Here is a 14,856-nt window from a genome sequence, read left to right as displayed (position 1 = left end):
CTTTCAGTGCCCTTTTAGCCTTGATTTGATTTATGGCTAGCTTCTTAGTCCTTAAGAAGCAGTTATCTTGAGAGGGGATTGGTAGGCTTAAGGGATGCTGTGGTTATGTTTAGTTTCTCTTGACCATATCTCTTACAAGGTTTGTTGGGAAGGAGCAGCACAGCATCTGTGTGAGGATTGCCTTGCAGGGTCTTCAAGAGGAAGGTGGGGCCGGCTTTTGAGCTGTTGTGGTGGGTTTAGCAATTCAACCCTCTTCTGAGACTGCTATGGGAAAGTCAGTAGAGCTGTTCTCAAGAGAAAGGGGGATAAAAAAGTGCTGGACCTGAACAGCAACAATGCCATTGGAAAGACAGAATAGGCAACTGGGTTTACATTTACCAAGGAAAGAGGTAAGAATCACAAAATAAAAGGCAGAGGAGAATGAGGGTGGTGAATGGAGTTAGGTTATACAAAAGAACTGTTTCATTAGAAAGGTTAATTGGGCATTAAGACAGTGCATCCAGCAAACTCTGTTTAAATTACATTGGTTATAGATAGTTTAGAAATTCACTAGTAATTGTGATGATGGGTGATTTAAAAGTGCTAGGCTAGGTACTGTTGCAATCTTTATTACAGGAATTCAGGGCTAAATTTGATACGTTTTGGAGAGGAGTGATCTTGAGGTCACATTTGTTACAGGGGCTGGAATTGCTCTGACTTTCTCCACAAAGATATTTCAAGGCAGTTGGTGGTTAGGCATAATTACCTATAACTTCAGCAAAGATAGACTCTGATCGTTTCAAAAATAAGCTGTCTTTTGTTTCATACTGTCAGGCCCACTGCATACTGCAGTAAGGATGTATATATAGAAACTCATTGATTGGCTTCCAGGAAATAAAAAGTGGAGGAGAAATTAAAGCTATGTTGTTTTTTTTCTGAACAGCTGTTGTTCTAATTATGAGCATAATTTTAACATTTAATTGAGGAAAAGACTATGCTTAGTTATCAGAAACTTATCTAGAATTTGCAGTCAGTTGATAGTAGTGTTCATTGCAAGTCTTTCTAAATGCAGAATACATGTGCAATTTATATACTAAGATTTACTTGCGTATCAAGCATGTTTTAAAAGCTGTTAAAATGCTAAAATCCAGGCTACACATAAAACATTCTTTTACAATGTTTGCTTTATGATACAGTCTTTAACGGATAACTGCCCACCCTGTTTAAGCCAAAACCCAACCCAGTTTACAACTATGTTTTGGTACAAAACATTTCACACTGTTCAGATTCTATCTTCCTATACATGTGTCTACATGTATTGTTTCTCTTTTGGAGGCAATAAAGAGAGACAGCAGATGGATGGAATACAGTTGCATAGATAGAGTTAGGTGAAATGAAGGACGTAATGTGTTTGGCTTGTTTCATGTGGTGCACATGTCTCTAGCCCTCAGAACCTGAGGTTGCAACGTTTTGTTTTTTTTCTGGCCATTCCACTAATCTAAGGCCTTAGTTTGAGGGGATGTACAACACAGAGTTGGAGGGTGGAAGGTCACAAACTAAGTGCTTAAGTTCAGAATTGTTTCTTTTTGAATGGTCTTCTTTGTGTATGCCTAAACACATGACTAGGAGCAGCATTTGTTTCCTGACAATAGATTACTTCTGCTGTGGATCTTCTCTCATCTTTGGTCTCTTGCAGGGCTTAGCTAACATTGAAGCAGCACTATGTAATAAAACACCAGACACTTTAAGGATGTCTCCTTTACTGATCCCAGCAAAAGAATTGGATTTGTCGTTACCGACACCCGATCCCCGGGATCTCTGCCACCCAACCTCTGCCATTGGGTACCATCACAGACACTGGCTTCAATGTGAAGGATGTTGCAAATGGCGTTTATTGCGCAGCTGCAATTGCTTATATAGCACAAGCCACACCCACAAGGCCCCTCGTGGGCAGTCTGAGCTTTCCGTTACATCGCCAGATCTTCCGCACGCCGATCCCTGCCTAGGGTGGGCTCTGCTCACCACAACAGGATTGATCTTTTTTTTCATATATAGAGTGCTTTTCTTCGATAAACTTTTTTTCTTTCCCTTTACAGATTTCAAGCATGTATTTATTTTGCATCTGTCTTTCAAGCTATGTCATGTGGTATCCATTACTTAGCATCTGTGTTCATGGCTGTTACTCCTAACTTTGTATGTGGGATCCCTGGAAATGTGAGTAGTGTTCTTTTCTACAACTCCTCTAAATCAAGTATAGAAGACATCTGGACGCTATGGACATCAACAGAAAACTACATTGTAGTCCAGCTGGAAAATGGAGAAATTTGGGAACTTAATCAATGCAGCAGGTCCAGACGAGAAGTCAGTTTGGAACTGGCATATGAATACAAAGGCAACAAGTCCATATTTTCTTGTTCTGATGGATTTCTCTACGACGATACAAAGTGGAAGAGCACTGTTGTTACGCAGTGGGATCTGGTCTGTGACCGAGAATGGCTTGCAAAATTAATCCAACCTACATTCATGCTTGGAGTCTTGATTGGAGCAGTGATTTTTGGTGACATTGCTGACAGGTAAAGTGCCATCCTCTGAAAATTGTGGCTTCAGAGTGAAGTAACTCCATATGTATCAACCTGTTTCATTGTTTTCATTAATTGTATATTCATAATTATGTGTTCACAATTAGGAGGTTTGGATGTTGTTTTATTCACAGATGTATTTAACTCGATTTCTTTTTCTGATAGCAAGTACTAATTTGAAAATGTATTCACAAATCATTTGCTTTCAGACTTTTTTTTTTGTACTTTGTATCATCCATTTTTCTAGGTCTTGAACCCTCAAATTGACCTGTACAGCTAATATTTGCCCTTAGTTCTTTTTTTTTTTCTTCAAACAGGCATAACAGTAGTTAATAGTAATAGCAACAGTAAAACCCAGGAGGAGATTTTCACCTCATTTTCCATGAGAAGGGATTCCTCATGGAAATCTAGATATTTATTTCTGGATATGATAAACAGCTGAAGAGCTACTGGAAGGTTAAAAATCATGTGGTTTAAAATCACAAATTTCCTAACCTCTGTCACAAATACATTTCTGCAAAAAGGTCTAATGCAAAGGCCTGAGGGTTTGGTCCTTGAGGTCCCACGTTCTTAAAATAAACACCCATGCACTATTTTTCATTGCTGTCCAATTGTAGTTTTTCCCTTAATGGGTAGCTTAACTTCAGCCTCTTGACGTTCTATCCCGCAGCTAACAGTATAAGCAGAAAAAGGAGACCAGGCACGTCGTTTTCTGAATTCCTTCATTAGCACAATGCTACGGTGTGGCAGTTACAACACGGGAATAGAAAAGTAAACATCATCTTTTTTTTTAATTTGGCTTTCAGAACACACGGAATCAATCCTGCCTCCTGATTCAAGGCTTTTGTAAAACCATATTTAATATAAAACCAGAATATAATGCCAACATTTGTCCCATGTCCCTTTAAATAATTCATAGACTTTTTAATTAATACTCAGACATAATTTACAAGGTTATGATAATATTATTCTCATTTCCATTAATTTAACCCATGGAAAGCAGTTAAGAGAACACACACATTCTGAGTTCCAGGTTTACAACTGTAGATTTTACAGCTGAAAGTTGTTATTTTCTGACACGTTCTGGCTGATGGGAAATAAGCTCGCAGGTTCCTCCCCTTTGCAAATAACAGATTTCCCAACAGATGAGCTCCGACAGCTAGGAAACACTGGGATCTCTTCTGGCAGGGATCAGAGACCAAATGGGCATGACTCTAGGTCAAGGTCAGAGCAAAATAGGACTTGTTTTCATGTAGTACCAAATACAGGGAAACAAGCCCACACTCCTGAAAGTCCTCAAACTCTCTGTCTGAATGCATTATCCACATCTGTGAAAGGCTCTTCACAGTGGAGTAGATAGAAAGAGTCCAAGAGAATATTATCAGGGAAGAAAAATAATTCTGCATTTGGTATTATAGAACATTTGTAGATAGAATATCTATCTACAAATATCTAATGAATCTTTAACAGTCTTGTATGTCTACTGCAGATTTCTTTAAGTTCCTTTTTACTAAATCCCTTTCTTTTACACTGGAAATTACTGTGTTTTTGATGGGAAGCTAGTATTTGACTTTTTTTGTTGTTAATATACTAGCTTCCTGGATTTCTGTGCTTGTATATGTATGCACGTGTGCTGTGATACAGTCAGAAAATTCAGGGTAACTATGTAATTGCCAATTATTAGAAAATTCATCTTTAAATAACTGGACAAAGATATGTTACAGAAGCCTTTCATTACTATCCAAAGTGGTTGTTACTTTGGAAGAGATGGCATGTGTTTTTATAGCTAACGTCTGTTAGAAATTTACTAGATGTTGCTTAGCATAAAATATATGAAAAAGGGGGTCTTACCTACTGTCCTTATAAATAAGAGAGTAAATTTGCAGATTAGTTACATAGAAGTTAAATGTGAAACTGGAGGTAAGCACATGTAATGCCCGTTTCTGCATGTGGCTTCCAGCCAAGAATTGAGGAATGGAAGTTACATCCATAGGAGCTTCTTTTTTCCTGTTGGAATTACTGAAAAATTAATACAGGTAACTAAACCAGAGTTTCTGTGGTGAGTGAAAGTGTTAAGTACAGTGTTTTCAGACTCACTTCCAGATAGGCTCTCTGGAGTTGCAGGTGTGTATTAACAGAATGGTTGCGGTTATTCATAATTTTGTTACTGCTGTGATTTGCAGACTGGGAAGAAAACGTGTTATATGGTTCACAAGTGCTGGTCAGTTTATATTTGGCATCTCAGTGGCCTTCACATTTGACTACTACAGTTTTGTGATCGTGCGCTTTCTCCTTGCTATGGTAAGAAAGGATGTTCACCCCTGCTCTTTTTATGTGTCATTTCCTACCCCTTCTCAGGAAAACCTCCCTTTTGTTATTATTTTCTCCCCTATTTCATTATTCTAAAGCCCCCTCTGTTGCACTTATTTCAGCAGAGCAGGGAGAGTCTGAATGTTCTTGGACCACAGCACTTTTCTTCTTTGAATTAATAGAAAGCATCTGTATGAAGCAGTGTTTGGTACTTCCTCCATCCCAACCTCTGCTGGACTGGTAATTAAATACCAAGTGTGAGCAGCAAACTCTGGATTCTGCATTGCAGCTGCCGTTGCATTTCTCCCTATTGTTAGAAATGGAGTACATTTTTCTTAAAATACAAATCTGTAACAAGTATGATTTTTATCTGTACCATTTTGAGTGATGGAGGAGAGATGCACATTCTCTCCTCCATGCATCTCTTTGGTCTTTTAAGCTACAGCTGGAATGCTACATACATAGGTACTTATGCTGTACTTAAGAGTATTCCAGTATATGTGTTTATGCACCTCTATGCGCATACTTTTACATATATGTATGATATATATCCAATGTCTAATACATGTTCAGTATTTTATGTAGTAACCAGTTTTAAGTTACTATTTTACATCCAAAGGTATATTTGTTGTTTTTCACTCTATAATGCATAAAGAAATTTGAATGCTATCACATGAAAAATTACATAACTTATTGAATGTAGGTTAGAAATTTGAAAATAACCATAATAATTTATTTTATCCCTGATGACAGTGCAGTAGTTAGGACAGGATGGAGCTCCTTTTGCCTGATAAGAGCTCAGAAGGTTTGCTTAGCAGAAAGAACTGCAGGGGTGTTTCAGCCTTGAACATCGAGAGCAACAGGAGTCCCTCCACTGACTCCCTTGGCTGTTGGTGCAAGGGGCTGTGGTAGGTTAGAAAAGCAAAAAACTCTGACCAGAGTAATGCTGTAGGTTTTACCTGCCCACTGGAACTGATTTGTGAAGTGGAGGTCTAAAGGTCTAGCCCTGTGCCACAGACATCAGTGCAGCCTTCCTGTCAGGTTCGGTCGATTCAGAATCAAAGATTACTAACTGGAATATTTTTAACCGGAAAGCTGATTAATGGAAACAATATATGGGAATATTTTCTAGTCTGGGTTTTCTAGCTGTGTTTTAAAATGTATTGAGATACCAAGAGTTTGACTGTTGCTGGAGAAATTGAAATATGTGTATGTTCAATAATATATGATCAATAAAGAAATACTGTAATGCAGAACATTCAGTAAATGAATTCGTTAGATTACATATGAGAACCTATAACCATATATAAGAGATCTTCTTCCAACATTGTAAAAACTTGATTAAAGGAGATAATTTACAAGACTGTGGAAGTAATTCTCAGTAAATTTGCAGTTCCCTGACATACACATTATTAATAGTCTACTTAAAAGCCAAGGTCAAGGCTTTCAGAAATGGCAATTGCTTCAGAGGACCTAATTTTCCCGAGTGTCCAGTTTGTGATGTCATTAAGGAACCTGATTTTTGGAGGAGAAGGGCTTAGTGACATCAGCAAATAAGGCATTTTTTCAGGTGTCTCTTGTTGGCTCTCCCCTACTGCAGAGAAGCATCCAAAATCACTTTGCATTTTTAAATACAGTGTCCAGGCAGTCTGAAGGTTTGAGTGAACTGTCTCTCCAGCTGATTTGTTGTCAGGGCTTCCTTTTTTTTTTCTGTCAGTATGGGACATGCCAGTTAAGCATATGCAAATGTGGAACACTGTTAGCTGTTTGGTTTTACTACTGTTGCACAAGGAGAGCTGATAAAAACCTCACTCTTTTTTTTTTTTTTGTCTCTTGCACCCCCACAGGTTTCCAGTGGCTATCTGGTTGTGGCTTTTGTTTATGTGACTGAATTTGTTGGCATTAAAGCACGAACATGGGCTTCTATGCATGTCCATGCTTTTTTTGCTATGGGAATTATGATTGTGGCTCTCGTGGGATTTTTGGTTCGGACCTGGTGGGTCTATCAGATATTTCTCTCCATAGCAACTCTTCCCTTTGTCTTGTGCTGCTGGATGCTCCCAGAAACACCTTTTTGGCTCCTGTCAGAGAAAAGATACGAAGATGCACAAAAAGTAATTAATATAATGGCAAGATGGAATAAAGTAAGCACTCCCTGCAAAGTTTCCGAACTGTGCTCTGTCCAACAAGATGATCTAGTCGATGGCAGAACGGGTGACAACGACACATCCTCAGCAAAGAAGCACAACATCTTAGACCTGTTTTGTAACTGGCACATTGCAAGAAGGACCATCACAGTCTGGCTGATCTGGTTCACTGGGAGCTTGGGTTACTACGTCTTTTCCCTCAGTTCTGTCAGTCTAGGAGGCAATGAATATTTAAATCTCTTTCTCATAGGTAAATATTTTTGTGCCTTATTCTATTTATGACAGGACTAGAACATAACATTTAGAAAAGTCTATAGATTTGATAGCTGATTTTTCAACTTTGTTCATTCAATTATGAACCTTCTTCAGGAAGTTTCTTGCTAATGTTTCATAAAGTTGACTAATGCAGGAGAAGCATCATTTACTCCAAATCTCACTGTTTCTGGAAAAAAAAAAATTAAAATTTGATGGTGTATAAAATTCTTTTTCATCAGTGTTTGTGATTGTAAAACTGTATTCTGCTTGTCTCCTCTTCACCCTGCAAGCATACAGACCATTGACACAAACACCAAGGGAAGCAGACTAGCAACACAGAATTCATATGTCTCTCTTACAGGCACAAACTAAGAAAACAAGAGAAAAAAAATATTCCTTTAATCACTTACAGTCATGACACATTGAGTCTGTCAGTATAGAAAATAGATTCATAGTTCTCAGAAGCAAGAGTAATTTTAGTTTTCTCAAAAGTATATTTTTAATTTAATTTTGTTGCTCTAACTGTAATCCTCCTCTGGTATGTAAGTTGTTTATAAAGGCAGCTCAGTGCATTCAGTGCCTGACCCAAAGCTTGTTAAGATCAGTGGAAATATTCCATTGACTTCAGAGGACCCTACATCAGGCATGCAGCTCTGAGCTAACAAAGAACTGAATCATGCGCTTTGCTTTATGCAGCTGAGCATTCTCAGTAAAGTGACTGTGGCTGGCCCTGTACATAAGCACAGAGAAGGGCTGGGGTTCTCAGGAATTCAGTTTGTGTTGTCACATATTATAGTGTATTGGTAGGCTGACGTGTTGAAGTGGATGCTATTATTCCACAGATAATTGGACTGTTATGGTGGAGGACAGTGTGTAATTCACTGTATCCACTTCTTTCAAAAGTATTTTAGCAGACTAACAAACTCTGAATAATTGTGTTGCCTTTATCAACACAAGCCCAAAAGATTGTTTCCCGATACTGTAGGTGTATTGACATACTATACTTTCTTAGCAAAGGCAAGCAGCATGTTTGTCCAGGGCTGTATCTTATGTTCTTCCTTGATTTTGCTTTGGACATAGTAGCATTCTTCATGAGCAAGTTGGTTTAAAACATGTCCAGACTGGCTTAGGCTCAATCTAATTTGTCTAGGGGCAAGTCATGTTTACACAGGGTTTGTGCACAGTCCAAGCCAAATGCCAGCTCCTTTAGAGCTGCAGAGGTTTTTATCTGGAAAGAGATAATAGGAAGAGATGATCTGAATAAGAGTGGGCTAATGTAAGCAGCTGCCCTCTTTTAAACAGGGAAGAGACAAAGCCGGAACTGCACTCTCTGTATTTGTGGAGCTGAGTCAGAAAACCAGCCCTGGAGAGGCCTTGCTTGCATTTCACATTGGGGTGTTTTCGGGCTGAAGGTGGGGAGATGCCTGTGGCTTCAGTTCCATGTCCAGGTGGAAGCTGGCAAATCCTCAGAGGTGTGTCAGTGTGACACTACCAATATTCCTTGTTGTCAAGCTTAAGCTGTTGATATGAAAATACCTGAAAAAGAAGAACAGCAAATTGAGAGCTTTCAGTCACAAGTGCAGTGGAATAAAAGCAAGACCATGGTCTTGCTGTTTTCTGTCATTTTCCACCCAAAAGAAAACTGGAGCTGCACCGTGCTGTGAAATCTGTTTTCCTTGTCCTTCTCTATCCCCCACTATTGTGTTTTAGGCCATGTTTTCTGCCTTCTGTTGCCGTTTCTGTAACGAAATAAACTAGCCCAACACACTGGTTATCTCTAGGTTTCACTAGGTTATTATCTCTGATTACCCCCTGGTTTATATTAATCTTCAAAAAGAGGAAGTTAGAGTTATTACATGAGTATGTGCAATCATGACTTAAAATTAAATCGTTTCATACTGACAGGTGCTGTGGAGTTGCCTTGCTATATCATTGCTTGCATTGGGATGGACAAACTGGGAAGGAGAAACACACTCATTCCGTTCCTTATTTTAAGTGCACTGATCTGTGTTTTAATTATGTTCATACCTCAGGTTAGTCACGTATTGTTGAAAGTGTTCCTATAGTAGAAATCGATTTTAAAGGCTCTTAAGTCTGTAGATGCAGCTGCTCTTTCTAAGTAATTGATTAAAAGCTGTTTAAAAATTGCAGCTGCCGGTCTAAAATAGATTTCTGTATTTTCAGTACCGGTTTCACTGTCATTGCTGGAGTCCCATGTGAAATGTCCTCAGGGCTTTAGTGAACCAGGACTGGTAAAAAGTGTCATGGATGCTAGTTACTTATTGAGACTGACTTTAAAAAAGGAAGCGATAAGTATTGCTTATTGTTTAAAAAAGGGTCATAATTTTTGAAGAATTTAAATTAAGTTTGGAACAGTGTTATTTTTTGGTGACATATTTATTTGTGCTCTCTTTCAATAGGATTTCAATATATTAATTATCTTAGCAAATATGGCTGGAAAATTTTCAATAGGTGTGGCATTTGGCCTTATATATCTCTACACAGCAGAACTGTACCCAACAATTGTAAGGTAAGAACTTTTGCCAATTACGTATTTTTTGTTACTTCACTGTTATTCCCTTTCCTTTGTTGTGCTCCTCAGCTTCTTCAGAGTTGTCTAGTGTTTTACTGTACCATAATTTTTTATTTGTTTTTCATTCCATGTGTATTGATTGGTTTTTTTGGGGAACTAGAAGAATACTGAATACTTTGTTAAATGCTATTTGTGCCTTTCTTAAAAGTCCTGGTTGTTCATCTTGTGGGCTAAGCTGAATGATTACTATATTTTTAACCTTAATTATAGAAGCAGCTGAATTTCACTACAATATAAATTTACACTGTTGTAAATTTAAGTTATAATTCTAGTATATATATCCTAGTATAATTGCTTAAAGACACATATCCTGCTGATGTTTTAAGTGTCTGTGCATTTCTGACTATTTCCTTTATCTGCCAGAACTCTTATCAAAGTCTTTGTTTTATGTGTAGATCCCTTGCTGTTGGAAGTGGAAGCATGATGTGCCGTGTAGGAAGTGTGGTTGCTCCTTTCTGTGTCTATCTGAGAAGTGTTTGGATTTTCATGCCACTTGTAAGTCTTTATTTCAACGGTGAATGTTTCTAGTTTTAAAAAAGTATTCACTTGTTTTCTCAGGAACCAAAACCTGAACTTTCATTTTGAAAAAGAAATGGAGTGAGCCATTCTTGTTCTAAATATTAAGTCTCAAAGATTAGCAACTTCATATTGTTAAAAATATGCAGCTAAAGGAAAAGGGAGACTTTGAGTCACTGAAATCTTCTGAAATGTTTTTATGATGGAAGACATAAAAACACTTATGCACTGAATCCTAATATAAAACAGATAAAAATATTTCACATAAAAATATACCTCATCTACCATGTAACATTTAGGAACTTTCTTAGTCCACACTTCTTTACTCTGCAGGCCTGGCATTTTTGGACCATACTCCTGATTTATTTAGCCTTTTTCAAAGGCATCGTTCTTCCATGCTTAGAATTTACCATGGGTGGCTGTTTTTTGTTATATTATTCCTTACTCTTTTCCATATATTTCCTGGGACATTACATCTTTGAAATAGCCTTCCAAAAGATCAAGAATGTTTTACACTTGGTCTTCACAGCTGTGCCAAAGCTTCTTTTTTGTGTTTTTCATTTAAAAGAACTGAACAAAACAATTCATGAGATAGAAAAAGAAAAGCAAATGGTATATTGGTGAGGTTCATGGTGACTTTGACAAGGAACAGAACCTTGGACTCATTAGGCACATCCTACTTGTAGATGACACTGGGTCTTGCTACCATTAGGTTTTGTCTTTTACCACACATTGACCCAGTAAAACAGAGGTGAGGCCATTCCTTCATGGACTTGAGCATTTTGTCTGCATTATGGAGCTCCAGATCCATTTTGGACAAAACACTTCATGTATTTCCTGCTCACAGATGAATTGCATTTCTTCATTACATTTTTGTTATGAAGCATTTGCTGCTTAGAAATCCTGAGCTACTAAACCCTCTTTTTCTCCTGAAGGATAACTTATGCCTATATGTGTAGAACCAGAAGGAATTACAAGATTTATATTCAAGCTTTAAGTAGAAGAGGGTTTATCAATTATTGAAAAATAGTTTGAAAAAAAACCAACTTAGAATTCACTGTGACCAGCACACCAGTGTTTTGTGAAAATTATACATCAGAATGCGAAAAGGTAATGGGATCTGTCTAACCTGGACTCTTACCTTGATATTGTCTGCTACATTAGAATTTCCTGAAAAAAGTGGCATTGAGTCCTTTTGATTTTGCACCTCTAAATATTTAACTACAGAAGCTCGAGATTGTTTCAGAGAATTCTTGGGAACTCGTTTCATTATTCAAATTAATTGCTTCCAGTTGTTTTGGATCAAAATTAAGAGGATGAAGGAGGCCACAAATTATTTTATTCCCTCAAGCTCCTAAAAATGTTTTCTTTCTTAATAATGGCCCCATACAAACCAAGATATCAACCAGAAAAGACAAAGAAACATTTTCACAGCAGAGCGGTCATGGGAGAACATTCTTCTTCTCTTGTCAGTGTGTTGCCTTAGCTGGCTGAGAGAGGCTTTATCTGCACAGAAGTGCTGCAGTTAAACCACAGGCTGGGATTGCTCAGGCGTGCTGGAGAGCAGTATAAATGGCAGTATAAACAGAGGAATTATTTCAGCTACTAACAACATTCCGTGTACAGAAAATATCCAGAGTAGTTGTAGTGTTGTGTAGTGGATCACAGTGAATATGTTTTCATTATTAGCTCCTATTATAAAACGCTTGTCAGATTGTTAAATAGGCTTGTCTTGAGTTGGAGCATAGCGTGCCAAGTCTCAGGTCAGGTAAGTGGTTTAGAATGGGCATGAAATGAAAGGGATTACGCTTGTAAGCTGACACACGTCATGTTGATCTATTGCATACACTGTCAAGCAGTTACTACTGCCATTTGTTTGACAGTCTGCCTCGTGTACAGTTATGCCACCCGTGGGTAATGTAAGCATCTCATTTGAATGCCTACAAATCTTGAATAACTTGCCAAGTATGTTTTTCAGTGACAGCTTTCCTAGAAAACTTACAGTAAAGCAACTGCACCATGTATAACCTATTTGTTTCTCAACTGTTAAGAATTATGTTACAGAAGCTCTTTAACAGACTTGATTTTTCTCTCAGATAAACCATAAATTCTAAATTAAATTAAAAACCCAACAACTCCACTGAGGTCAGTAAAGTTAAATTAATGCAAATTCCATATCCAATACGTTTAGATTTTCAGGACAAAATTTAACCTTTTTTTGTTCAAGTAGGAATTTTAAAAATAAGATATTTTAGATTGGTTCAGATCCATCAGATATAAATATATATCAGTCAGATATAAATAGTAAACTAGAATAATAATTTATTCTCAGAAGTAAAATTATAATTTTGTAGGGATATTTAATTCAAATTATCTTTTGTTGTAGACTTAATATATTAAGTTCTGGTCTTAGACCACTGTGAAATTAAAATTGTTGTTCAAGGTAGGGAGGAGGACATATGAAAAATGGTGGTAAATCAAAGTTTTTCTGTGGTAGCTGTTAGAAGCTGCTGGCTGCAGTGGAGTGTTGGAAATAGTTTGAGGGTTTGACTAAGCAGAAAGTCAGATTTCAAATTAAGACCCTGGAAAAGCCATGAATTTAAGCAGATGCTTCTGTCATGTAAACTTCAATGGATCTTAAATGTACACAAATGCTTGGTACAATAGTACTTTTTAATCCATAAGCATTTAACTTAATGACTATATCAGAACGTTTTCTGATGCTGAATTATATACGTAACATAGTGCATACATACAAAATGTACACATTTGTTATGAGCAAGCAAAGGGCTAAATTATGTCAGATGCCTCATGAAAAAGTATGCCAAGATAAGACTGCAAAAGACTTGCTTTAACTAAATGTGAGTAACTTCGTTGATAAGTGTGGTTATTGCCCCTGAAAAGGTAGATGACATTGGAGGAGTCCTTTCCTCAATACGCTGTCTTAATCGTTTCATATTCTGTCTTTTGTAGGAAATACTGGAAAATGCTTTGTTGGGTCAGGGAGAAGGGAAGCACACTGAATTAGTTGGCATGCAGCAGCTTTCACACTGAAAAAAACCTAACACATTGTGGAATCGAGTGAAGAGAGCTGGGATGAAAAGGCAGGAAAGGTGGTGGCGTGTACGCTTACAGAATAGCGAGAGTTTGCCAGGGAGTGAGAGGTTCCTGAGGAAAGGAACATGAGGAGAATGCAAAGTGACTAAAAGACTAACTGAAACAGAGAAAGCACACATACTGAAAGCACAGAGTGTTGCAAGAACCTTCTTCTGCTGGGCATCAGTAGTGACCTTGTTCTCATAAATTCCAAATGTATGGGTGTCCATAAGCTTCAGTATCCTCTAGAGCCCTCAGTATCCTCAAATATGAACTTAGGACAGCCTGAAGGATATGCATGAGAGAGGCTACTGTGCAATAGCTGCCATGTGTCAATACATTCTGTCTTGCTATTGCAGAAAATCAGGTTTAATCCTGGAGAAGAGTTTTGACACTCAGAGGTGGGACGTTAATATTTTGGAATGTATATTTTTAAGTATCATACCTGCCACATATATGTGTCTACAAGGATTTCCTTTAATTTGTCACTCAGTACCATTTCACCTGGTCTTATTGTTGCTAGGATTTTTTTTTTAATTCCTTATGGTAAGACTATTTTATTTTCACTGTAATTTGTTGTATTCAACACTATTTTGCTTAATTTTTTTATTTTGTCAGCCTTTGTATTTAATGTAAGTAGAAAAAGAGGAGTATATGTAACAGTGTGAATTCTGCTTCCCTAAAGAGTGCTTGAGACAAGCTGTCCTTTTGGAGGGGAGGGAAAGCAAAAGCAGCACGGTGCACGTGCATGAAAATAGCACTGCTTAAGGTTACAATGGCGAATTTGAAGTTTAAAGCACCCTTCTGACTTAAAGAGAAAGTCTGGCGTAGCTGCAGATGGTAGCTGGCCAGTTCTTGTCTCAAACTCTGTTTGAGAAACGTGCATGGTTAATTCCAAACGTTCTCTCTCACACTTGGAAAGAAAGTATTAAACAAACAGGACAGACCTGAGAATCAGCATAGGGCAAGATAAGGATAATACAGTATCAAAGTGTACAGTTGTAAAATGGAAAAACACTGGGGCCAGGCATGAGGTACTGTGTGGAAGCATTTCTATCAAGAGAGAGTTGGGTCATTTATAACCTGGTGTTGGAAGAATGTCAGAGTTTTAATGCTGCTCTGTACTTCAGAGAAGGAAAGCATGAATTGTTCTCACTGAACAAGACACAGAAATGAGGGGAAAGAAAAGATACTCCTGGAGCATGAGTGTGCTTCTGTAACTACCCCACATAATCCTGATCCTTGCACCACTCGTGCTGAAGTAAGCTGTCATTACAGAACTGTATACACCGTGGACAAATACAAGATGTGATCCCAGTACAAATGTCAGCAGATTCCTGCTCCCCTAATAGCTCTTTGAAACTGAATTTAGCAAAGTATT

General features: G+C 37.8%; 1 protein-coding gene across 1 annotated transcript in view; it reads left to right on the top strand.

Annotated features, from left to right (window-relative positions):
* The first annotated feature begins 2,072 nt into the window (after positions 1-2,072).
* Positions 2,073-14,856, top strand: part of SLC22A16 (solute carrier family 22 (organic cation/carnitine transporter), member 16) — a 13,663-nt gene continuing 879 nt past the window's right edge. Inside the window, exons 1-6 of the mRNA XM_008938737.1 lie at positions 2,073-2,552; positions 4,742-4,859; positions 6,716-7,265; positions 9,176-9,303; positions 9,691-9,800; positions 10,259-10,358. Of these exons, the coding sequence (XP_008936985.1) occupies positions 2,116-2,552; positions 4,742-4,859; positions 6,716-7,265; positions 9,176-9,303; positions 9,691-9,800; positions 10,259-10,358 (1,443 nt within the window). The 5' untranslated portion in view covers positions 2,073-2,115. The remainder of the gene's footprint in view (positions 2,553-4,741; positions 4,860-6,715; positions 7,266-9,175; positions 9,304-9,690; positions 9,801-10,258; positions 10,359-14,856) is intronic.

Source organism: Merops nubicus, unplaced genomic scaffold (genome assembly GCF_000691845.1).
Source record: "Merops nubicus isolate BGI_N331 unplaced genomic scaffold, ASM69184v1 scaffold11184, whole genome shotgun sequence".
In the NCBI taxonomy this organism is placed as follows: Eukaryota; Metazoa; Chordata; class Aves; order Coraciiformes; family Meropidae; genus Merops; species Merops nubicus.
The sequence above is the reverse complement of the archived record's forward strand: the minus strand, read 5'-3'. Positions and strand labels throughout refer to the sequence as shown.